This window comes from Corapipo altera, unplaced genomic scaffold, assembly GCF_003945725.1.
Source record: "Corapipo altera isolate COAL_440 unplaced genomic scaffold, ASM394572v1 146, whole genome shotgun sequence".
Taxonomy (NCBI): domain Eukaryota; kingdom Metazoa; phylum Chordata; class Aves; order Passeriformes; family Pipridae; genus Corapipo; species Corapipo altera.
Window position 1 is genome coordinate 655,876 of NW_020884981.1, and position 25,452 is coordinate 681,327.

Sequence of the window (25,452 nt, forward strand, 5' to 3'; positions counted from 1 at the left end):
GGCGGGGAGTGGGACTGGATGAGCTGCAAGGTCCCTCCCAGTCCAAACCATCCTGGGATTTTGTAATGCTCCAAGACAGGTGGAGGATGCTGAGTCCAAGGTAGAGGGAGGACAGTGAGAGGTGTGGAAACATCCATGGGGAATGAAAGCTCATTTTGTGAGAGGAGACCGAAAGAACTTTCCTTAATCAGCCTCGAAAATGCAGGTGGAAAGGGGCTGGGACTTCATTATAATGGAAATTAATCATGGGAGCAAACACCGGAGAGGGAGGATAATTATTTAAGCTGAAGGTTAATATCGGCACAAGAACAAATGAGCATAAACCAGCAAAGAATTGAATTTTGGATGGAAATTTGAAGGATCTGCACCATTCAGTGTGAGATTTGCCCATGGCAGGGCGTTGGAACGAGATGATCTCTAAGGTCCCTTCCAACCCAAACCATTCCATGGTTCTGTGATTTGGGAACAGCCCCCTTGGAGTGTGCTGGGGGTCTCCTTTGGGCTCAGATGTGGGTTCTGTGACAACAGAGGACAGGGGACAGCCTTGGGGTGACCCCAGCCTGTGCCCCCAGCACAGGGCAATCCCTGCATGCCTCCTCACCCCACAGCAGTGCTGGGCTCTGTTCCTTTTTGTCACATTTCTGGGGTCCTTGCAGCATGGCCTGGGCCAGTGTCAGACCTGAGGAGGGCACCTGAGGTCCATCCCTTGGCAGAGGCTCTGGGGTGAAGCAGGAGAAGGGGGACCCACTCCCATTGCAGTGCTTGGCTCACTGGGGTTTTGGAGGAGGTGGTGACACATGACCACACTGCCAGCACATGGATGTGTGTCCTGGTCACCCCTGCAGATTTGGAGACCCCATCATCAAATTGAAGTGAGTTTTGACCCCACAGAGACCTTGAATTTGTGTTTCTACATGTTTCGTGACACCTTTGTGAACTCTGCAGTCCCTGCTGTTGGAGTCTGGACCTTCCCTAGTGCCTGACCCTGGGACCCTGGAGTGACCTGGTTTCTACCACAAATACCTTTCTGATGTCTTGGATGATGCTCGCTGGGGGTTTTACTGTCTTAAAGGCAATTTGTATCCCTTCAGTCTTGAACCTGCTGGTTTCTTTATTTGCTTAATTCAGATTACCTGTGAGTTTTGAAGTGGGGTGGGTGCTAGAATGCTTTGTGTGCTGTTTATGCTGCTTGTGCCTTGCAGCTTAAGATGCAAATCCTCATTACAGTACTGGCCAAGGGAGAGGGCTTTCCTGGGACAGCAGCAGGTTTGCAAACAGCGTGGTGCTCAACATGAGCTGGTGTGCCCAGGAGGGCGAGAAAGCCAGTGGCCCCTGGCCTGAACCAGCCATGGTGTGGCCACAGGCCCAGGGCAGTGCCCATCCCTGTGCTGGCACTGCTGGGGCACCTCCAGCCCTGGGGACAGTTCTGGGCCCCTCAGACAAGAGACACTGAGGGGCTGGAGTGTGTCCAGGGAAGGGAACGGAGCTGGGGAAGGGGCTGGAGCAGCAGGAGCAGCTGAGGGAGCTGGGGGGGCTCAGCCTGGAGAAAAGGAGGCTCAGGGGGGACCTTCTGGCTCTGCAACCCCCTGACAGGAGGGGGGAGCCGGGAGGGATCGGGCTCTGCTCCCACGGAACAAGGGACAGGATGAGGGGAAACAGCCTCAAGCTGTGCCAGAGGAAGTCTCAATCAAATATTGGGAAAATTTCGTCATGGAAGGGGTGGTCAGCTATTGGAACAGGCTGCCCAGAGCAGTGGTGAAGTCACCATCCCTGGAAGCACTTAAAAAAGGTGTAGATGTGGCACTTGTGGCCATGGGTTAGTGCTGGGATAATGGTTGGACTTGGTGATCGTAGAGGACTTTTGCAACCTAAACAATTCCATGGTTTTAGGAAGGGCCCTATGCTCAGTAGGCAGCATGTGTGTCCCAGAGGGGTCCTGTGAAGCCCCATCCCTCCTGCTGAAGGGCTGTGCCCTATGTTCTCTCCCCTCAGGTCTCTGGACAGAAAGCTGCAGCGGCCGCTCCTGGGCAAGTCCCGGACGCTGCCCAGCATCCCACAGTCCCCGGTCCTGAGTAGGCTCCCCCTCCTCGACTCCACGGCCTACAGGGAGGAGATGCCGGAGCAGAAGCCCTACAAGAAGTGCTCAGCCTCTGACCACCAGAAAGGCTGCACGGTCCCTTCAGCCGGTGAGTTCTGTGGCACCGGGATGAGCCTCCGCCCCTTCCCACTGCAAAACCCCAGAGAACCTTCCCTGCTTCTCCAGGGGCATAAATAACAAGTCCAGCTCCAGCCTGGGTGGGGTTTATCCTACTCCAAAACCAGCCCTTCTTGACAAACTTTTAGGGTTTTTTGCCCCTGGTTGGGCCTTTCTTTGAGCTTGGTACTTAAACCTCCCCATCCCTCATATTATGGTGATGAAAAAGAAGAGTTGGATGTTGAAAGACACCCAAGGTGGAGAGGTGATGCCTGGAGCATTCTGTCTGGGAGTGGTGCTTGGATCTTTCTGCCTCTGGATGAGCTGCCTCTCCTGGCCACATGTGCCTGGGTGAGCTGCTCTCTCAGGAGCTCCTTGGCCTCTGCAACAGGCCCAAGTGCCTCTTTTCTCTGCCATGAAGTGGCTTCAGGGCACTCATAGATTGTCTCTGTCAGGAGCAGTGGCAGGAGCATCTCAGTGTGCTCTTCCCACAGTCCTGGCCTTGGAGGTTTGTGAATGCTCCCCAGCCTGGCAGTGTGTGTTGGCCCTCGGTTCAGCTCTGAGGGTTTTTATCGTGTTCTTCTACTCTCATGCTGATCCTGATGAAATACTAATATGGTTGGACCAGCTGCTCTGAGCAAGTTTATTGGCAAAACCGCTGGTGGCCAAAGTGTTTCAGTGCTTTTGGTGCCAGCAGGATCACGCTGGGACTATAAAAATAATGGGAAAAGGGATTATTAGCACTGAAACAAAGATAAGGCCTGCAAGCCAGGGCTGACAACCCAGCGCTGAATAAAATCCTTATAAAACAGCTCCCTTCAAACAGCACCCTTGGATTTTTTTTTTTAATGTTTTTTTAAGTCTAACCCGCTCACAGTTGGATCCGTGTGTTACCCAGCAGAGCAGCTGTCCAAACCATGGATTAATTTTAGTGCTTTGCAGGCTGCATTTTGTTTCGTGATGCTACTAATTCTCCCAAAAGTCGTGCACAGAGCAGATCTGGGATGCTGCTGAGCCCATCCTGCTGTGCTTGTCCTGGCAGAGCCCCTGGGTGTCCTGCAGCTCCTGAGTAACTGCTCTGCTGTGTTTGGGACCCACGTTTTTTCTTTCAGCCCATCAAATTGCTGGAGTGGGTCTTGGAATGGGAAGAATACCTGTAGGTAAGGTTGTGTAGCATCCACCACAAGGGATAGCATAGCACCCCTCTGCAGGTCCCTGGTTGGTTTGCTGGTTATTCCAGGGAGCTGTGCTGGAGGGAGAGGGAGAGAGGGAGAGAGGGAGGCTGGTGTAAGACCGTGGGGTGATGTCCCAGAGTGAGTCAGACCCACTGCAAACTGGTCAGCCTCTGCTGCAAGCACCTCCTCTCCTGTGAGGGGCTGGAACTCCATGGAACAGCCATCCTGGAGCAAGCCCTGTGCACAGCCCTCCCTGCACAGCAGGAGTGAGGAAGAGCCCTGAGTTCACATAACAATGGTTCAGGATCTTGCTTTACTCCTGGCTGGAAGGTGCCAAGGATGCCAAGAGGAGGAGGAGGTGTAGGAAAACCCTTGTAGATTGGAAGGCTCCCTGCACAGCCAGAGCCTTGGATGAATGAATGAGGAGTTGTTTTCTGTCCAGATCCTCCCGTGTTATTTTTCTGGCTCAATTAGGAGCTGCTAATTAACTGCTCATGAAGGCTACTAGGATGCTGTCATGGAGGAGAAAAAGAAGGGATGGCACTGCAGGATGGGACGTCTGGGCAGCAGGACAGGAGAGGGACAGCGCGGGGCAAGTTAACGAGCCCCAGGATGCTGGCAAGGAAAACAGGATTCCCACAGGGAATTCCCACAGTTACAGCGGGGCTGCAGGGTGTTGGGAGAGAGAGGAAATGGAACAGGTTGCCCAGAGAAGCTGTGGCTGCCCCACCCCTTGGAAGTGTTCAAGGCCAGGTTGGATGGGGCTTGGATTCACCTGGTCTAGTGGAAGGTGTCCCTGCCCATGGCAGGGAGTGGAATGAGATGGTCTGTAAGGTCCTTTCCAAGTCAAAACATTCCATGATTCTCTGATAAGTACCTTTTCTGAAAGAACCGTTGAATTTGCTTTGAGCAGGTGCCATTGCTCCCCATTTGAGACAGGGGGACATGGTCAAAATGAGCTCGGGAAGAGGCTCATCCACAGGGACATGAGGTTTGGCAGAAGCAGCGCTGTCCATGGGAGCTCATCTTCCTGGAGAGTTCACCACTCCATGGGGAGGAAACCGCACTCTGCCTCACTGCTGTTTTGGGGGGCCATGAGCAGAGAAGTCACCAAGCAGGGTGGGAGAAGTGAATGAGGTGTGACATCCTAATCTGACCATCAGAACATGTTCCTCAGCCTTTTCCTTTGTGTCCCATGGTTCCAGTGTGTCAGTGCTGGAGGAGGGGTGTGTCCTGTCACTCCATGGGAGGACACAGGAGATTGTCCTGCTGTGGCACCACAGCTCCTCTGCAGATCCTTGTGAGGGTACCAAGGTGCCTGGCGGGGAACTGGGGCCTCAAGGATGGACAGAAGATCTGAGCCTGAGACTGCTTGAGCCTGCCAGATCCTCTCTTTTTCATTCAGAGACCGAGGCTGGGCTGGTGAACAGATCTGGGTGTCCTGTTGGTCTGGTTTTGGTTTTTCCCTTCAGGTAACCCACAACAGTGGTGTGGTCAGGTGGGACAGGCCCCAGGTTCTCCTTTTCCATCATATATCCTTCACCCCCTTGCCCAGAGCAGTGCTCCTGGATTAACCCCAAATCGTTATGGCCACAAGCCTAGGATATAGCAGGGGGAAGAAAAGCACAAATGAGGCTTGACTGAACAGGGGCAGTGCCTGCCTTGTCCCAGCGATTATCCCTTGGGTGTCACACTGCAGTGTGCCAAGAGATTTCACACAGGCTGGTGGCACAGAGAAATGAGCTGCCTTTCGCTTCTCATCCCTTCTTCTCCTGGGAAGTTTTAGGTGTGAGACTGAGAAAGACTTTTTGTTGCTCTCTATTCCTCCTACAGCAGGCAGGGGCTTCTTCTCAGCCTTTGGCTGCCTGCAGCTCTCACCTGCAACCCTCACCTGCAGCCTGCCCAGGGAGGTTGCTGCGTGTGGTTTACATTCCTGATGCCTTGCAATTCCCTCCTCTTGCACCTGGAAGGAGCAGACCACTCTGGAGCTCTTCCCTGCCTCCCCCCTCCCTTGTCTGTCAGGCAACATGCAGAGCTCTTCAGGAGCTGGCTCTGTGCCCTACTGTGGAGCTGGGAAGAAGCGAACTGATAGCAAGGTTGGCGTGAGTTTATTGGGAGTTATGCCCATGGGAGGAAAGGAAAGAAGCCAAAAGGAAGCAGCTGGATTTGAGCTTAGACCAGGATCCTGGAACTAATTTTCCTAATGCTTGCAGGGATCATCCTGTCCATGCTCGAAGGAGGTACTGAAGAGGCACCAGGTCTCTGTCCTTGCTGCCCCCTTCATCCTTTGATGTGTGTCCTCCCCACCACTTCAAATTCGGAGGGAAGAAAGGCTTTGCAGGAATTGTTGCTGTCAAGCCCAAGAGGATGTTTAGAAGACCTTTCAGAGGTGCCCATGTTGAGGGCACAGCTCTGGGTGCCAGAGGGGTGAGCAACTCCAGGGCAGAAGAGCATGAGGTTGGCCTCCAGGCTGTGGGCTTTCTCCTTGTCCCTGGAATTTCCTCTCCAGTTTGGATGGGACGCTAAACAACTGGATCTAGTGAGTGGCATCCCTGCCTATAGCAAGGGGGGTGGAACAAGATGAACTTTAAAGTCCCTTCCAATCCAAACCATCCTGTGACCCAAACCGTTCTATGACTTCTTGATGTTTCCCTTCTGACCATTCTGGGCTTGATCATTAATTTACTTGTTTGGCAGCAATCAGGAACAAGCTCCTTCAGCACACAGAAAATCCTTTTGGGGTAGACAAGGCTCTCTCCTGCAGTGGCTCCCAGGGAGGAGGGACCACAGTTTGGTAAGGATCACCCCTTGGGGAAGCCAGGAAGCAGCTCCTGGACTGTGCTGGAAGATGCAGCTCCTGTAGCTCCTTGGAGAGAGAAGAGACCAAGAGCAGCAAAATCCTTGGGAAACTGGGGTCAGTGAGATCAGATGTGACCCAGACGAGGCTTGAAACCCAACTCCTCATCCTCGGGAGAACTGTCCTGCACAGAGGAGAGGGTGTCCTCTCCCTTGTTCAGCACACAGCCTTGGACTTCCTCGCCCAGGATGGCAGAGCAGGGGTGCCTGGGGCTGAGCACCCTGTGGGGCTGGGAGGGCACAGTCCTGGAGACAGAGGGTGGCACAGTCAGTGGCTGGGCCATTGCAGGTGAACACGAGGGCACTGGGGCTGGTTCCTCCCTCTGTGTGTGATTTCCCTGCGTGTCGGGTGGGTCTCCTCCCGTTTCCTGCCGCGTTCCCGGGGCGATGCTGCCTCTGCCTCCCAGTCTGGATCTGCCTTCGATTGACGTGTTTGTGCATTGAACAATCACAGCTTTCAAACAGCAGTTCCTGTGTTGTGTGAGGTGACATTTGGAGAGGAGCAGCAGCAGCTTATTAAATTGAAAGTAGGGGAGGAAAAAAACCGACAGAGTGCTCGGAGTGCCGTGCTCTGGGTTGCCTCTCTCATGGAATCACAGAATAGTTTGGGTTGGAAGGGACTTTAAACCTTGTCTCATTCCAACCCACGGGCAGGGACACCTTCCATTATCCCAGGTTGCTCCAAATCCCATCCAACCTGGCCTTGGACACTTCCAGGGATGGGGCAGCCACAGCTTCTCTGGACAACCTGTGCCAAGGCCTCCCCACCCTCACAGGGAAGAATTTCATCCTCATATCCCATCTAACCCTGCCCTCTGGCAATGTGAGTAGGTGGTTGCTCCTCTGGTGGCTTGTAGTCTAGCCTGTGTCCCATCGTGTTCCATGTAAACCCCACAGCCTTCCTGGGTAAACTGGACTGGGGCTGGGTTTTACCTTAGGGCCATTATCCGCTTCAAATTCTGGAACTGTTTTGTTCCTCAGCCCTGGAGTAGTGGGGTCATGGTTGTTTGTGCTCAGAGGTGCTGGGATTTTAGTAGTGAGACACTTGCCTTGGGAAGAGGCTGCAGGAGGGGCAGAGCCTCTGAAGACAACCCTGTGAGATGCACTTTTGGGCTGAAAATTGATAATTTTTCCAAGAATTGAACAAGAGGCTTTTATTGTTTGTTTGTCATGGCTTGAGCAGTGATTTTGGCTTAAGGGGGGAGGCAGGGCACGCTCCAGATGTGAAGAAGAGCTTGGCAAGAAAAGCAGGCGGCATCCGAGCTGAAGGGAGAAGAGTGGAGCGGTGATATTCTGGAGACATTTCCTGTTGTTTGATTGTTTTTCTCTTTTGTTGCAATGAAAATGTGGTCAGTCCTGCCCTGGGAGTACCATCCTTGCGTGATGCTGCCTGTCCTCTGCCACTGCCACCACTGTCACAGTGTCAGTGAGGTTTGTCCCCAGGCTCTCAGCCCTGCAGGGCTGTTGGGGATGGGTTGGTGGCGACAGGAGGTCTGGCTTCTATCCTTCATGTGGCTGTTGATTTGCTCCTGGCTGTGCCATAAAGGGTTTTTCTTCTGCAGGAGGAGATGGCAGCAAATCCTTTTGTAATTTGTAACATTTGTGGTGCCTCATTTTTCGCATACACAAAGCAAGATTTCAAGACCAGGTTGAGCAGGACTTGGAGCAACCTGGACTACTGGAAGGTGTCCCTGCCCATGGCAGGGGGTGAAATGAGATGAGCTTTAAGATCCATTCCAACACAAACCATTCCATGATTTTAACTATATTTGACTGATCCCTGCCAGGAAGATGTTGGGGGCTGTGGATAGGTGGGGCTGGGCACGTTGGGAGCAGGGGCTGTTGCCTGGGGCAGGGGATACTCAGGGGTTTGCAGCAGGGATGTGCCCTCTGATCCCTCCCTGGGGAGTGGATCCCACAGCATCTGTACCCCACGGCCTGCAGGTGGGTGTGGGATGGGATGCCCACTGAGCATCCCCCGAGGTGTGCTGGAGGGTAGGACATGTCCTGGGCTGTGGATCTGATGGGGTGGCGTGTCCTTGTCCTCCTCAGGGGAGGCCTGGCGGCTGGAGGACGACTGCACGGACCCCCCCCGGGACCCCCAGCTGGGCACGGCGGTGGAGGATGCCCCGTTCAGCTACTTCCGCACCCGCTCCTTCTACATGAGGAAGAGCCTGTCCGTGGACAACCACCTGGGCTCCCTCAGCTATGCCGTGCACCCGGCAGAGACGAAGGCCGAGCGTGTCAAGACCAAGCTGCGGCGGCAATTCGTGAGTACTGGGGCCTGTCCCACCCCCACTCACACACACATGGCTTCCCAAAAACACCGACAGGGTGGAGAGCTGTTCTTATGGCCAACATTCCCAAAACAATAGACGGAGAGGCTGTTCCAGTGTGGTGGAGCAGGTGGCAGTGGCAGCTCGAGTTTGCCCACACCATGGCAGAGCCCCTCAGCCGAGGGGGTTCCTGGCTCCCTGATCTCGGTGGGCTGTCGCTGGCTCAGGGATGGCTGGTGCTCAGCCAGGTGATGTGTGGGACAAGGGCGCGGTCCCTGGGCTGTCCAAAGCATGGAACGAGGCCGAAAGTAGGAAACAAGCTTTCCTGTGCTCAGCCTCATGCATGAGGAACTGCATCTTCCCAACGGTTTGTGAGGAACTGCATCATCCCAACGGTTTGTGAGGAACTGCATCTTCCCAACGGTTTGTCCTGAGCCAACAGTGAGGGACTGGGGCAACAACGAGCCAGCACTGAGTCCTTGGGGCAGCTCAGCCCTTCCTGGCCCTTTGGAGCATTCTGGTGACCGGACAGCCGGGACATGCCAGGGCTGCACGGCAGCTACAGGAGCCTCTGATCAATGTTTAATGGGCTTTGCCTCTTCTGTTTCCCAGAGACACCCGATCCCGGGGTTCATATGGCCTTGTCCTGCCTCGTTAGGGGCTCAGGGATGTAATGAGGGCTCGGGTGTCTCCATGATGAAAAGCACTTGGTGTTGATTGGCAATGGGTGAGAGCATTGGTACAATGGGAGTAGAGTAGGGAGTGGGTGCCTGTGCACCCCGAGGTGCTGAGGCTGAGGGAGTGGGGCTCATCCTTCCCCAGGCTTTGCTCAGACACATCTGAAACCCCCGAAATCGCTGACGTTCCTCTAACCCAGAGGAGGGGCTGGTCCTCCCCCGGAGCTGCTCCTGCTGTGCCTGGGCTGCGTCGCTGCTGGACAGTGTGAGTCTGGGGGCTCTCCCTCCCTGCTTGTGCTTGGATGGATCATTGGATGTAATGCTGCTTTTCCCCCCGGAGGACAATTCCACCCTCGAAGCGTGTTGGTGGCAGCAGTGGGTGCTGTGGGGGTGAGTCTGGGCGAGCTGGTCACGACCCAGGTGCTGCCAGTGAACCATCTCTGTGGGAGCTGCTGCCTTGGCTCGGGAAGCAGGTGAAAGCTCAGGGATGGAGATGAGTGGCTGAAAGATGCTGGAGCTGTTCAAGCTGAGGCAGCCCTGCTGTGGGGTAAGACAATGTCTGCTTTGTCTGTCTGCCTGGTTGATGTTTTTTCAGTATCTCCATGGGACTTGTTCCCCATGGCCTCCCTTCTGCACGTGTGGAAGCCCTTGGACTCTCAGCACAGTGTCCTGGTGCCTACAGAGAGGTGGGTTCTGCCCTGCCCTGTGGAGCAGTCCCCTGCCCCTGCCCGCTTGATGCCATCCCAGCACCTCTCAGTGCTGTATTTGGCCCATTTGATTTGGCCTTCGAGTTCCTCAGGTTTTGGGGACCTTTACCTTTCCTCAGTGTATCCCTGGAGCTGAGTGTTCCTCAAGGAGCAGAGTAGGACTTCTATAGGGTGTGGATCTTTTTTTTCCCTGCTACATCATTTCTGGTTCATTCTGACAGGTAAAAGCTGTGGTTGCTGTAGGCTTGGCTATGGTCTCTGACTTTGTGAGACCTGCTGAGAAAAACAGACTCATCCTGCTTGGCAAGGGCATCCTCAGGACCCTTCAGAGGACTCTTGGGCAGAAAGTGTGGAGGAAGGTGAGCTGGTAACCCGTACTGAGGCTTGGGCCAGCATTCCCCACACAGCTCCAGAGCCTGGTTTGTAAGATGAAAGTAAAGGTCCTGCCAACCTGGGGAAGTTGTTTCCTAGAGCGGTTCTGGGCTCTGTGTCCTCCCAGGGCTGGGTAGTCACCTTCCATCTCCATGCTGGAGGTGTTGCAGCTTCCCCTGGGTCCGTGTTGTGCCCTCACCCTGTCTGGCACCTGCTATGCCCAGCCCTGGCTGGTGGAGGAATCGATGCCGGGGGGATCCACTCTCCTCATGCCTGGCAGAGCACACACAGGAGAGAGCATGATTTGCCTTTTCCCACTGGCTCATCTGGGACCTTTTAGGAAAGTCCATGTTTAAAACTGGATTCATTTTTCCGGGCTGTTGCACTTGCCCAGCCTGTAACACTGATTCCTGGCTTTGCTCTTTCCCTGATGACAGTCTGAGCCACCTTTGCCATGCGATGTGGCTGCTCAGCTTCATTTTCACATTCCCCAAAAATAGAATTTTGGGAATTGCTGAGTGAGGGGGGAGGTTCCTGAGGCTTTGGGTGGGCAGCAGGGACCCTACACTGGCAGGATGGATGGAGACAGGGCAGAGCTATTGCCCCCATGAATCCAGTGCTGTGTGGCACATCTCAAATCTCACATCATTAGGCTCTGCCTGATGAAGGCCTAAGATGCTGGTCATGGATATCTGAGCTTGTCCAAGGGAGAATTTATTACAGCTCGTGTGAAAACACTGGAGTCTGGCATCCCTTCATCCCTGCATGTGGAGAGCTGGATGCTGCTGGGGCTGCAGCAGGGAGCACCTGCAAATCCTGCCTGGTCCCGTTGTCCTGGAGCAGCTGCCCTTCCTGTGTCTGCCGGAGCCCAGCACCCCTGCCTGCCTCCCAGAGCACCGTGCAGGGTGGATTTCCTCCAGCCACGGAGCTGGTGACATGTGTCTGCGGTCCCACTCTGGTGTGTGATGGATCTGCACGTACAGATTACTGGAATTTGCATAATTTGGATTTTAAATGAATTCCAATTTTTGTGATTGTCAGGATGAGTTTTCTTTCTAATAAGCCTTTCCTTTTAGCTCCTCCAAGGCCTGTAGTGCTGTCAGCGATTTCCCCCTGGAGACAGAGGAGCGGTTGATTGCTTTTGACACCTGTCTCTCACACGGATCCCTGGCCTTGTCCCAGTCACTCCGGCTGTGATGGAGACATGACTAGGCTGGGACTGTACTCCGAGACCTTGGTGTGTTGTTTGGGGTCACTGGGGCATGGCAAGGGCCTGATTTGGGTTTTGTGCCCTGCTGGCTCTGAGACGGGCGAAGAGGAGCAGGGAGGGGACCTTCTGCAGTGTCCCTTGCCCAGGGGCAGGAGGAGGGTGACATGGCTGAGTTACAGTCTGTGCTGATCTCCTTGTCTTCGCAGGAGAACTGATCATTAAAGGCAGAATTAACCCTGTTAAACTCAGCATTAACCTCACAGAGCATTAAAGGAGGTCACTAGGCCTGAGTCACTGTTTGTGGTGGCTGCAGGGACAGTCAGTGTAGATTGCAGCAGGGCTCTGAGGGGATCCGGGCTCTTCCCTCTTCCCCTGGGGAGTTTGAAGGTCTCTGTATCTAGGCCAGTCATTCTGGCATTGCCCACTGACTTTGTGACATTATAAGGAAACCTTTCAGCCTGATGGCACAGATCCTGCTGCCTCTGGAAGAGGAGGAGCCAGTGGTGCCCGGGGTCCCACCAGCTGGATTTGAGGTCTCTATCCTTAGCCCCCAGCTCCTCCCAAATGACATGCTGCTCCCTGTGCACGAGGGAGGAGTTGGCCAGTTTGTGAAGGGCAGATGGAGCAGATCAACCCTTGGCATTGCTATGGCATCCCTGGTGCTACCCCAGCTGCACTTGTGCTTGCTGTACTTCCTCCGTGTTACAAGTAGGTGACTCAAGGTTGTGTTGCTTCCCTGACTCTGCACTAATTAACTTGACTCTGTGCTCTCATGCACTAATTTATTTTTTAATCATCATTATTTTTTGGGTAGTATTTTTCCAGGCAGTGATTCTGATATGTAATGTCTGTGCCCTGCAGGTAACACTTAGAGCACTGTTTGTCTTGGGAGCTCTACAGATGAGCTGAGCAGAGGTAATCCCTGCTTTACAAAGCCATGATGAAGGAGGAAAGGCAAACTGGGATGGTAGAGCCTGGGCAAGGGAGGCAGCAAGGGGAGGAACTCGCTGTGTGGCAGAAACTTGATCACACCTGGTGCTCACTGGAGTCACTCACAGGGACTGGGCTGGCATTGGCTGACATGTACCTGTCCAGGTTTTCCTTTTCCCATGAATAATGATCAACCCAGAAATGCCTCCTGTTGCTGGTGGTCACTGTAGTAATATTGGGGAGCACATGGGTCAGTGCAGAAACCTCCTCATCCCAGAGCAGCACCAATCCGTGGGATGTGAATATCCCAGTCTGGGCTTTTGGTGCCACCTGAGCTGAGCAGAGCCAGAGACCTAGTAGGACATTAGTAGAACTCAACTCTGCTTTATCCCAATGGTTTGGTCTCGCTCCTAGGTGTGCAGGGACTTCCCAAGTCTGTGGGGTTGTCTCCTGTATGCAGCCAGTTGTCTCCTGTATGCAGCCGGTGCTGGAGGCTTTGGCATGATGCTTTGGTGACAGTGAAGTTGGTTACCTGCTGTACCCCACTGGTACCAGTGAAATCCTAGCTCTCTCCTTGCTGTTGGATTCTGTTCTGACACTGCTACAAACCTGGTTTCAGAAAGTGTCAGCAAACAGCCAGAAAATACTTGGCTGTGCCTGTAGTTCAGTGTGACAAAAAGAAATAATAATAATAAAAAAATAGAATCATAGAGTCCCAGAATGGTTTGGGTTGGAAGGACCCTTAAAAACGATCTCATTCTACCCCCCTGCCATGGGCAGGGACACCTTTCACTGTCCCAGGTCACTCCAAGCCCTCTCCAGCCTGGCCTTGGACACTTCCAGGGATGGGGCAGCCACAGCTGCTCTGGGCTGAACAAATGGCTGTGCAAGAGGCAGCAGCTGTTCTTGGTGGGGAGGTGGAGCAGAGTGGTGGGTCTCCCTGGATCCACGTACACACTGCCCCAGCCTCCTGAGCAGAATGGCAATGAGTGCCTGAAGGAGGTGGGTGCAAAGGCAGGTGAAGGATGAGCTCTGTGTATCACTACTTGGGCCCAGCCCCTCCCTGTCACATTGCTCATTTTCTGACTGTTGTTCATTGAGTATTTAAAAAAACCCAACAACCTGATAAATAATGTGATGTTGGAGCCAGAGAGCAGCTCATTCCCCTGAGAGCAGGGAAGAGGCTCCCTGTGAATCACCCCACTTTGCAAATTAGTGTGGGAGTGAACCGGCGCAGCGATGCTCCAAACACAAACCTACCCGGCTCATTTCTTTGGTGAACGTGGTTTTATTTCCAACAGCACCTTGTGACGTCCCAGCAGGTTCTTTTTGGTGGCTGTAGTAAAGCAGGGATGGCTTGGGAAAAGGAGAGTGTGCTCTCAGCATTCCCACACAAAGGGAGATGTCTCCTGTTGGAGGAACTAGGAATTAGAGAGGTAGTTTGTGGGGATCACTCCAAACTGGGCTGGTTCTGTTGGGGTTTGGGACAGTGTGATACATCCCACTTGGGCAAAGCCAAGCTGGGGCCAGGCATCTGTGACAAACAGCATGGACTGGCTGAGCTGGGGCGGGTGAAGCCTCTCCTGTTTGCTGTCAGTGATGTGGGCCCAGTGCTGGGCAGGGTGAGAGCACAAGGCTCTACAATAAACACACAGGAGCTGTGGGACCCTGAGCTTGAAACTGGAAGGGTTTTTTTGCTGAGGACTACTTTGGGTTTGATTTCAACGCTGCTGTTGCGGGGTGGGTACTAGTGAGAACTACATATTTTCCAGGGCTTTCCCAAGAAAATATGCAGACTAACTTCGGTTCTTTCCAAATAACTTATGCAAAGTATCATGAAAGAACCTCTAGATTAAAAATACAATCACAATGAAAACCCAGCACAATCTCCCTGCAAACCTGCAGTGATTGCTCCCTCTGCTGGCTTTGCTTTGGGGAGGAGAGCCTGGGTCGGGCTGCACAGGGCTGGGGATGCTGTGGGGCACGAGGAGGTGGTGGAGGGAGCATCCTACAGATTGTCAGAGGGAAAAGCAGTAGCTTCAACAAACCCAAGTGCAGGGTCCTGCACTGGGGCCAGGGCAATCACAAGCACAAGTGTAGGCAGAGACTGGATCAAGAGCAGCTCTGAGGAGAAAGACTTGGGGTGTTGGTGGGTGAGAGGCTGGACATGCCCTGGCTGTGTGTGCTGGGACCCAGAAACCCCCTGTGCCCACAGCGTGGGCAGCAGGGGAGGGGGGATTCTGCCCCTCTGCCCCCTCAGGTGAGACCTCACCTGCAGAGCTGCCTCCAGATATGGGGGAACCAACAGCACAAGGATGTGGAACTGCTAGAACGAGTCCAGAGGATGCCATGGAGATGCTCCAAGGGCTGGAGCCCCTCTGCTCTGGAGCCAGGCTGGGACAGCTGGGGGTGTTCACCTGGAGAAGAGAAGGCTCCAGGGAGACCTGAGAGCCCCTTCCAGTGCCTAAAGGGGCTCCAGGAGAGCTGGAGAGGGACTTGGGACAAGGGATGGAGAGACAGGACAAGGGGGAATGGCTTCCCACTGCCAGGGGGCAGGGTTAGATGGGTATTGGGAAGGAATTGTTGTCTGTGAGGGTGGGGAAGCCCTGGCACAGGTTGTCCAGAGAAGCTGTGGCTGCCCCATCCCTAGGAGTGTCCAAGGTCAGGTTGGATGAGGTTTGGATTCACCTGGTCTAGTGGAAGGTGTCCCTGCCCATGGCAGGGAGTGGAATGAGATGAGCTTTGAGGTCCCTTCCAGCCCAAACCATTCCATGATTCTCTGAAGTTTCCAGCCTCTGATGCAGTAACATTTTGTTTCTGCACGAGGAACATCAAACGCTCAGAGAGCAGCAGGGCTGAGGAGGAGGAGAGCAGAGTCCTTTGCCAACTTCCAATTTTACTCTACTTCTTCAGGCAAGACTTGCCAAAAATGTGCACCGTGTCCTTTGGTGTGTGAAGTTTGTGTGAAAGAAGAAAATAACCGCAGTAATTTAAAATAAGTGAGACACTATTTTTGTGAGCTGGTGTGTTCCTCCTCCTCCTCAGGACTGGAGTCTCACAGCGTGAAACTCAAAGGAGTTTTTGGGTGGGAGCTGCAGCCTGGGCGGGGTCTTGGTGGCGCAGGGTGGGCTGGGGATGCTTTGGGCTGCAGCCAGCGATGGTCCATCTGCGTGGAAAACCAAACGCTTTTGGATGCCTTGATCCTGCTGAGCACACAAAGACTTGTGCTGGCAGGGCCCAGAGCAGGTTTGGTTGGGGTCAGGAGGTGCCTCTCCCAATACAGCTTCTCCTCCTTTGGCTGGCTGTCCCCTCCCAACAGCTGGCTGCGATGGTGACAGTGGCCACGCGTCGGCTGCCCAGATCCTTCCTGGCCTCTGTATCCATCCAGGCCCTGGCTTCTGGGGTTGTTCCTTTTAATCCCAAAGTGCACACTCTGGTGAGTTTTGTCATCCTGATTTCCTTTTCTTCTGTGGTTTAACCACAAGAATGGCTTTGTGATGGCAGGTCCCTGGATCCAGCCTGGTCACTGCTCAGACCATATCCCATCCTCTGCTGACTGTGGGGCCTCTTGGTCCTCCTGCAGACCTTCCTTTTGTGTCCCTTGGAGATCTGCTCTTCTGCTCTTCCTCTCGAGCATCTTACTCTTGCTTTCCCGGATCTCAGACAGCAAATCTGTTTGTTGTAGTCTGTCCTCTTAGACTCACAGTCTTTGAGTTTTCCTGATCTGAGGGAGGCAGGTGCCCCAGGCTCATGAGCAAATGCTGCAATCCCCAGATGCCTTTCATTAGCCATTGGAGCGTGCCAGCGAAGGAAGTACTTTGACAGCCTGAGGTTTAAATGCTTCAGAGCACTTTCCTTGCAAGCAAATTCATACAGGGAGGTGCTTGTACCTGAATAAGCCCTTTGGGACACCCTCTGTGGCTTCATAGAGACTCAAGGATCTGGCAAGTGGATTCATCTGCAGGCCTGGGAGCATTTGAGTGTAGTGCTATATGGAGGTGGCACTTGGTGTGTGCTGGATGCCATCAGCTGGCTGCTGGCAAACCTCTCCTGGAGCAGCCTGCCTGGGTTGCTGGATAAATCACCAGCGGGCTGTAAAGAATTTTTTTCCTTTAGAAAGCATGGAGTTGTGAGATGCAGTAGCAGCTGTGTGCTGCAAGAGGTCTCTGCAGCACAGCACTTTGTGCACCCAGCACAGAGCGGCTGCTCCAGCTCCTCTCACCACCCCTGGATGAAGTGCTTCATTTTACCTACCCCTGCTCTCACTGGAGAGCTCTGAGTTCTCAGCCTCTAAATCATGGGATCTCATAGTGGTTGGAGTTGGAAGGAATCTTAAAGCTCATCTTGTTCCATGTGCAGGGACACCTTCCACTAGCCCAGGTGAATCCAAGCCCCGTCCAACCCGGCCTTGGACACTTCCAGGGATGGGGCAGCCACAGCTTCTCTGGGCAACCTGTGCCAGGGCCTCCCCACCCTCACAGGGAACAATTTCTAACCCTGCCCTCGGGCAGTGGGAAGCCATTCCCCCTTGCCCTGTCCCTCCAGGCCCTTGTCCAAAGTCCCTCTCCAGCTGTCTCGTACCTCAGTATCCCCACTCCTTGCACCTTGGAGGCTGTGGAAAACTACCAGAACTCCCCAAAGCACTGGGGGGGGTCACAGTGTCAGCACGTAGTGGCCACATCTGACTGTCCTTCATTAGTGATGCTGGCAGGGCTCTGTGCTCTCCCTGCCCTGCAGCCAACACTTGGCTCTTTGCTGCATCCGCTTTCTAGGGTGACCTGTGACCGGGGTGAGTAGTGGGACATGACCCTGGTGCTCCCTGGGCGTGCTCATCCTGCTGCAGGTTCTGGGGTCCCAACACCTCCTGCAAGGTTTGCTGCCTGCTGGGTGTTGCTGGATCTTATGGAATCATGAAATCACAGAATGTGCTGAGTTGGAAGGGACCCACAAGGATCATCCAATCCAACCCTCAGCCCTGCACAGGACCATCCCCAACAGTCCCACCCTGTGCCCCAGAGGATCATCCAAACCCTCCTGGAGCTCTGGCAGCCTTGGGGCTGTGCCCACTGCCCTGGGGAGCCTGGGCAGTGCCCAACCACCCTCTGGGGCAGAACCTTTTCCTGAGATCCAACCTGACCCTGCCCTGACACAGCTCCAGCCATTCCCTGGCTGCTGTCCCTGGTCCCCCCAGAGCACAGCTCAGTCCCTGCCCCTCCTCTGCCCCTCCCCTGGAAATTGGAACTGCAGTGAGGTCTCCCCTCAGTCTCCTCTTCTCCAGCTGAACACACCAAGTGCCCTCAGTGTCCTCACACGGCTTCAAATCAAGGCCCTTCCCCATCCTCATTACCTCCTTTGGACACTCTCTAATGGCTCAGTGTCTTCCTTATATCCCAGCTGAGGAGGGAGTGACTTTGGGGGATGTTGTTACAGACCAGAACCCACACCTGAGCAGAGGTTTTTCTGGCCCACAGATGGCCTTGCCTGCCTCTCCCTGCAGCTCCCATGGCAGAGCTGATCTTCAGCAGCTTCCCTGGCAATGCAGTGTGTGAGGACAGCTGCCACCCTGCCTCACGGGACGCTGGCACGGACAGGGGAGAGCTGATGTGTCCAACTTGTGTTGCCATGTGTCTCCTTTCCCCCTCTGTGCATCAGTGCCCACCCTGGCACATAGGAACATACTGGCAATGTGAGGTTTGTCTGGGCATGGTCTTGAGCTGGCTGAGCTTCTTGGGGAAGGCTGACAGTGGAAGGCAGAAGGTTCAGTGGAGACTGAGGATGGGGAAAGTTCTCTGCCATCACAGGGTCCCTGGCAGGGTCTCCACAGGTTCTCTCCCTCACCAAGAGGCTCGTGGTTATGTCTGACACTTCCCAAGGAGCACAGCAAAGTGGAGGCTCTGGGAAGGAGCTGGCAGTGATCTCAAAGGGGATGTTGGGGCTGGAGATTAAGTGGAGCATTTCCGGTGGGAAAGCTGATGTCTGGACTCAGGTGTCACCTCACTTTGACAGCAACAACAGCCCCGTTGCAGTTGGGAAGGATGGAAAAAGAAAGGAACCTGAAACCTAAGAGCTGTTTTGCTATTTACTTTGGTTCTGTTTTTACTCCAAGAATAGAAACAAAGACGATGGATTTGCATCACCAGGAGCAACTTGAGGAGGGAGGAGGAAGTGATGGGGCCTCATTAGTGGCAGGAATGTGCTGGCAAGAGGAGAGCCCTGGTGACAGGGAGGTGGTTTGACCTGGGGGTTCCTATTAGCATTTGGTTTGTCTTACTTGTGTTTTATTTTTTTAATGACCAGTTTGTGAGGTTCAACAAGCAGAGCCTTGTCTCCACAAGGGAGCACTGGCAGAGAGAGCCCAGGCTGTAGCACAGAGGAAGGTGCCCTTGAAGGTGCCCCACTTGCATAGTGAGGTCTTGATCTCCTGGAAAGAAAAGGAGATTTATCTCCCTCTATTTAGAGGGCTTTGCATGTTACATGTAAAGCTGTTTTTCCTCGTTCCAGCTGCTGCAGTGGCACCTCCGGTCTGAGCCTGGTCACACCAGAGGACTCAGAAAGCAGTGGGGTGGTGATGGGGTTGCTGTGAGACCTTCAACCCTGCTGACTCTCACCCTGGGGGAGGAAGGGCTGGGGTGGATGCTGTGGCTGAGGAGCTCCTGATGCCTCGTTTCATGGCAAGGGCCATGCTTGCTGCCAGGCTGCTGAATGTGTCCTTGCTGAAGCCTCCAAGCAGCCCAGGAGAAGGTGACCTGGCACCAGGAGCAACTGGCAGGGTAACAGAAAGGCAGAATGGTGTTTTTGTGGGGTGAGAATTTCCCTCTGTTTCTTTGGCTGTTACAGAGGTGTCCAGGTGCCAGCATGATAACATTCAACTTCTGGATCTTCCTGTTCCCTGACAGCAGAAATGTCCCACTTTGTGCTAAGTTTCAGCACTTGTGGACACTTTGAGGAAAGCAGCATGAAACTGCTGTCTTGGAATGACCCTGTGGGCTTCCGGTTTCTCTGTGCACTGATGTGGTCCTGAGAAGACCCTACATGCTCCCAGTTTCTTCATGGGGTTTTGGGGTCCTGACACTCTTGTCTAGGCCTCTATTACCTCCTGGGGAAGAGAGGGAGGAAACTGGTTGCTGGAGCAGAGCAGATAAGGAGCTCCACGTAAGGAAGCCGCACGGGACATTGATAGGGCCGTGCTGGACCTGGGCCTTGGTTCAACTCCTGCTGCCTTCCCCCGTGGCAATAACTGCACTGCGTGGTGAGGAGGGGCCACATGTGTGGTCTGTGATTCACCTGGGCTGCAGGGGAGCACATGCCCAGCCTGGCTGGGGCTCCTGCTTCTTCCTCTCTGCGGGGGGGGGATCATTCCCTTTCACTAGTTGGCCTCTGTGTCTATGGGTGGGTTCCTCTTCCAGGCCTGAAGGTCAACAGCAAACCCAGCCCAAAGCTTGACTGGTTCATGCAACTTTTTGTTCAGATGACCATTTACTGTTCCTTGTGGCCAGCAGGTACCCCTGGTGAGCATCTCTGGCATCAGCTCTGGAGCAATAGGATGTGCAGTGGCTGCTTGGGTGGGAGGGTGGAGCATTGGGTGCCCCAAAAAGTAGGGAAAATAGAGTCCCAGTGCCTGGTCTGAGAGGGGGCTTTTTCTGACTGTGGGCCTTTGCTTGCTGTGGAAAGGCACCAGGCCCTTTGCACTGGGATCGAGCCTTGTGATGTTCCAGGAGGAACACACAAACCACACAGTTCCCTGGGAGGCTTTCTGTTGTTGAGCTTGTTTTCCCTCATGGGGAGGATTTGGACAGGAAACAGGAGGGGTGCTAGAGAGTCCTAGAGGGATTCGGGTGAATCCAGCCTTTCCCCCAGACCTCTGGCTGCCCTGTGGCTCTGGTGTGCTCTTGCCACATGCTTCAGGGTGACAATTTGTTCATCTCACTTCTGGAAAGCACTGGAACAGGCTGCCTGGAGAGGGTGTGGAGTCGCCCTCACTGGGGGTATTCAAAACCCCCCCGAAAACAATCTTGTGCCATGTGCTCTGGGATGACCCTACTTGAGCAGGGAGATTGGACCAGGTGACCCCTCCAGTGGTTCTTCCAACTTGAACCATTCTGGGATTCTGTGACAATGCTGGTGGTCTGATACAGCATTCCCAGCCTTTCTGCACTGAGCCTGTGAGGAGGCATCTTCTCAGGGAGGTATAGGCCCTTCTGCCATCCTTCCATCTTCTTCCTCAGGGGGCATTGACACCAGAGAGCCTTTTGATGTGATTACACATTGCCTGGTAAATCAGCAAAGCTGCTTTGTCATCTGAGAAGTTGAGTGGGGAAACTGCAGATCTTCAACTGGGGCATTGCTTTGAGTGAATTAATAACTGGAGCATCCTCGGGCATGGCCTGCTCTGAGTCTGTCCGACAGGACACACCGAGCTGGAGGCTGAGCACCATGTGACAGGAGCTCTGCCAACTGGGCACATCCTCCTGGGGCTCATGCACTGATTTAACACCAAACTGGTTTTAGTTTCCAACGTGTTCAGCAAATCAAAGTGTTTTCCTTCCCTACCCGTGGCCACAGGCATCCACAGATGACACCACCAAGCTCCATGGTCTGCGGTGCCTGAACTCCCTCTTGGGGTGTCTGTCCTCCCTCTGGGGTTTTGTGTCCAGTCAGGGTCCTGCTTTTTGGGTGCCCTTTTCTTGCTTTCAGTGGTGACTGAGAATGCTGAGCTCCAGCCATCTGTCTGTTTGGGCTGGATTTTCAGGGCAATCCTCCAGGACTGTGGTGTGGTGAGGTAGATGTGCCCCAGCACATGTGCCTGTGGGGTATGGTTGGACCTGTTTAGTTTTGGAGCGTTGCTTTCAGCTTTACAAGGGTGAGCTGCTCTTTTCAGGCCTGCAGCGCTTGAGACAGTGACAGGCTGTCTGGGGTTGGGCTTTGAGCCCTTGTGGGAGCACCCCATGCCTGAGAGTGTTGTCCAAATACTCCCCGAACTCTGAAAGCCTGGGAAAGAGCAGAGGGTGGGATCCATCTCTGTTCATCCTGCAGGAGACCCTGTCTGTGGAACTGAGAAGTGGCTCCTTCATCCCCGGCTGGCACAGAATGACAATAACTCCCTGCCCTGCTCATCCTCCCGGCCACCCCACCTGTAATCCTAGCTGGAGGTGTTGGGACCCCCGGCAGAGAGTGCAGGGGGCAAAGCTCAGGTTTATTTTAAACCATGTGCTCAAGGTCCTTGGCTGCTGTGAGCTGGTGTGGGGCTGCAGGATACTCAAAAGTGACACACAGCTCAAAGCCTGGTCTAAATATTTTTAATTAACCTCCATTTGGAGAGCTTTTACAAACAGAAAGTGACAAGCCATCTCTTTTCTGTGGCCTTGGCCACAGAAAAATATTTAGATCAGCAGCAAGGCAAGTAATCTTAGTCCAGGGCTTTACTTTGAAGGTTCTTTTTGCATAGGGTTGATCTTTCTTTAGTCTTGGTTTTGTTTAGGAGTTCCCATCATAGGCAGACTCGGACCCGCACACCCTCGGACGTGTCTCCTTTCTCCAGGACCATCCAACACCCCCACGGGCATCACTCCCCCTTCCCAAAAAGTTATTGTTCCTAGAAAGCAGAGCAGCGCTGCTGGAATGTTAATTGGGGGAAGTGAATAACCACGGCTCCCCTCTGCCTAACCTTCCCCAGCCCCCTCTTAACAAGCAAATTGCATTTATTTAGTCATTGAAGGCCCTATCTCTCCTCCCCTGGGCAGACTGAAGTGTCCATTGTGCAGCCCCACACTGGGATTTGCTGCCATTTGTCGAGGAATTTTTTTTAAAGAAAGGCAATTTTTAAGGAGGGTGGGGGGCACAACACCCCTTTCTCTCTTGCTGCAGGGAGAGATGAGTTGTGGTGGGCAGAGGTGGGCACGGGAGTGGGTTTGTCACTGGTGCCGTTCCCACAGTCACTCAGGCTTCACTCATGGAAGGGAATGTGCGTGTTTCCTCACCTCTCCTTGTCAGCCTCATGGAGGAGGCAGGGAATGTGAAACCCAGCCTGTGTCTGCAGTGGGAAGCGAATCCATCGTGCCTTGCTGTGTGCTCAGGGTGCTGCTCCCTGCCAGTCCTGGGGCCCCGCTCCCCAGCCCATCAGCCCAGCCCAGTCGGTGGCACTAGCAGGGCTGTGGCTGAGCCTGTGCTCAGCTTGATGGGAAGAGGTTTTCCCAGCAAGAGTGAGGCTTTGAGGCCATCCCTGCAAACCCACTAGAAGCCGCTGAGCTGGCCCAGGGGGATTGTGGGTTTGTATCTTGTGTTGCTCTGTGGCGAGAGCTCCATCGAGCACAGCCCGAGGCCCAGCCCAGCCTGGGCTCTGGTTTGTGGCTGAGATTATGGTTTCCACAGATGTGCAGAGCTGGCTGGGGGCCCCCGGCTGGGCTGGGGCAGGGGCAGTCCCCAATATTTTTGTTTTCCTGCTCACTGGGCTTTGGATTTACCAGTTGAACCACTGGATGGGTTTTAGAATCAGGATCATAGAATAGTTTGGTTTGGAAGGGAAGTTAAAGCTCATACCATTCCATCCCCTGCCATGGGCAGGGACACCTTCCGCTATTCCAGGTTGCTCCAAACCCCATCCAACCTGGTGTTGGACATTTCCAGGGATCAGGCAGCCACAGCTTCTCTGGGCAACCTGTGCCATCACTTCCAGGCAAATGATAATCCAGATCAAATGAATAATTCTACCAAATGATTAAAGTAAAAACAGGTAATTCTGCAGAGATAGCATTGGGTTGAAAACTGAGGGCTCAGTCCCAAATCTCTGCCACAAAGCTCTGCAGGATTTCAGGCCCTTGGAAGGCAAATTCCCCATGTTTGTGCTGAGTTTAGGCAAGCAGGCCTGGAAGTGAGGAGCACTGCACGGCTTCCAGCAGCACCAGAGGGATGGTTTGTGCTGGGCTGATGCTCAGCCCCATCTCATGCCCTTTTCATAGAATCCCAGAATATGCCAAGTTGGAAGGGACCCACAAGGATCATTCAGTCCAACTTCTTGCCCTGCACAGACACCCCAACAATCCCACCCTGGCCCTGAGAGCGTTGTCCAAATGCTCCTTGAGCCCTCGCAGCCTTGGTGCTGTGCCCACTGTCCTGGGGAGCCTGGTCAGTGCCCAACCAGCCTCTGGGGGAAGAACCTTTTCCTGAGATCCAACCTAACCCTGCCCTGGCACAGCTCCAGGCCATTCCCTGGGTGCTGTCCCTGGTCACAGAGAGCAGAGATTGGAGCTGCCCCTCCACTGCCCCTCCTGAGGAAGCTGCAGACTAATGAGATTCCTTCTGCAAATCAACCCTCTGGAAGCTCTGGATATCTCCTACTTCCCAGCTCTCTTTTTCAGATGGCAGACAGTGCTTTGCACTGATGGGTATCTCTTGCTGCCTGCCCCGTGTCCAGTTGCTCACCAGCTTTGTAGCACCTGAATGTGCAGAAAACCCCTCAGAGCAGCAGAAGGCAGGTGTTGGATGCTGAGCCTGCTTGGTGGCAGCAGCTCTGCAGGACCCCTCTTGGGCTGGTGTTTGATGTTAAGTGTAACAGCATCGGTGCCTGCGTGGGAACTTGCATCCCCTCCCTTGGGTGTGCACCCCCCCTGCACACTGGGGTCACCCCTATGCTCTGCTTGCTCGAGGTTCATACAAAGGGAGCCATGTCCCATCTTTTCCATAGGTTAGACCCCATGTTTTCCCTTCCCAGCTCCCTGCTCGAGTACCCGTGCAGCTCCAGCCGCTCTCTGTGCCTCTCATTCCCCCCAGCCCTTGCCTCTGCTCACTCTCCCTTACTTCTCCTCCTCTCCTCTCCTGTTCACTCTCCTCCTGCAGCTGGGAGAAGCTTTGCTGGGGTAGGGAGAGATGCAGGCTGGCACTGCCATGTCTGGGAGTCAATGGGAGAGGCACCGTGGTGGCAGGAGGAGGTGGCAGGTCCTGGCTTCACCCGTCCCCTCCTTTTTTCAGTGCAAAGGAGGGCGAGCAGCAGCTGAACCAGACCAAATTCTGGGTGTCTCTGTTGCATTTGGAGACTCTTTGTTGCCCATGTGTTGCTGATTTGTATATTCATGATTAAACCTGCAGCTGTCCAGCACCAGGAGGATTTGGGATGAATGACAATGACAAGAGACAAGGTCTTTACAAATAAAGTAATCATTTCTCCCTGCACTTCGCATTCATCCCCTTTCAAAGGGTCTCTGTGTGACGCAGATTTGCTGCACTTTGATGGTGGGACTGCGAGGAGATGTCTGGATCTTGCAGCCCCCTTTATTCCCATGGCAGCCGTGGGTGTGATGACGTGGGAGGGAGGGGCAGTGTGTTAAATGCTCTGATAGTTTCTAATGGTGTCAAAGTCTGCCGTTTAAATTGGGACTTTCATGCTAGAGAAGAACTGAAAGGGGAAGAGGAGCATGAAAATCGATGCCGTGGCCTCTGTTCCTCCGCAGCGTCCCTGTCGTGGGTGTTGATCAGCTCCCTCCCCTGGTCCTGCTTCCCCTCCCACTGGAGCTTAATCCTCTGCTGATGGCATCCCTGTGTTGCCATGGGAATCGCTTCACCTCTGCCTGCTGGAGAGCTTGAGCTGGATGTGCTGGTGGTGACCCGGTGTGGAGGTGGCATCATTCCTGCTGGGTCCATGGTTGGCACCGAGGTGGCTGGAGATCAACACATGCCCTGCAGCAGCATCAGGGGACTGGGACATGGGTGGCATCAGCAATGTATGTCATGTTTTAGCTGTGACTTTGACTTTTTACTGGTGTGTGCAGTTTATCATTCAGAAGTGTTGGCCTGTGCTGCTGAAGGCAGACTGGGTGGCCAGTCACCTGAAGGTCTCTCCCGGGCCCCTGATGGTCCTGCCTCCTCATGTTCCTAGGAGTTGTACCCTACATCCACACTGCTGTTGCCTTAGTGTGAGGTTCTTCCACAGCTCATCCTAAAGCTTCCTGAATTGACCTGGTCCTCACCTTCCTGGAGTCTGAGAGACCAGTATTTGCCCATCAAACTCCCCAGAGATGCCTGGCACCTCTCCCTTGGGTGCTGTACAGGCATCTGCTCCCTCC

The 25,452-nt window shown here is 54.0% G+C and overlaps 1 protein-coding gene across 4 annotated transcripts in view; it reads left to right on the plus strand.

Annotated features, from left to right (window-relative positions):
- LOC113957964 (ankyrin repeat and fibronectin type-III domain-containing protein 1-like) overlaps positions 1 to 25,452 on the plus strand; it is a 192,154-nt gene that overhangs the window by 19,426 nt on the left and 147,276 nt on the right. For all 4 annotated transcript variants that reach the window (XM_027665902.1, XM_027665904.1, XM_027665901.1 and 1 more), the window contains 2 exons: positions 1,993 to 2,186; positions 8,278 to 8,495. In XM_027665902.1, coding sequence (XP_027521703.1) covers positions 1,993 to 2,186; positions 8,278 to 8,495 — 412 coding nt within the window. The remainder of the gene's footprint in view (positions 1 to 1,992; positions 2,187 to 8,277; positions 8,496 to 25,452) is intronic.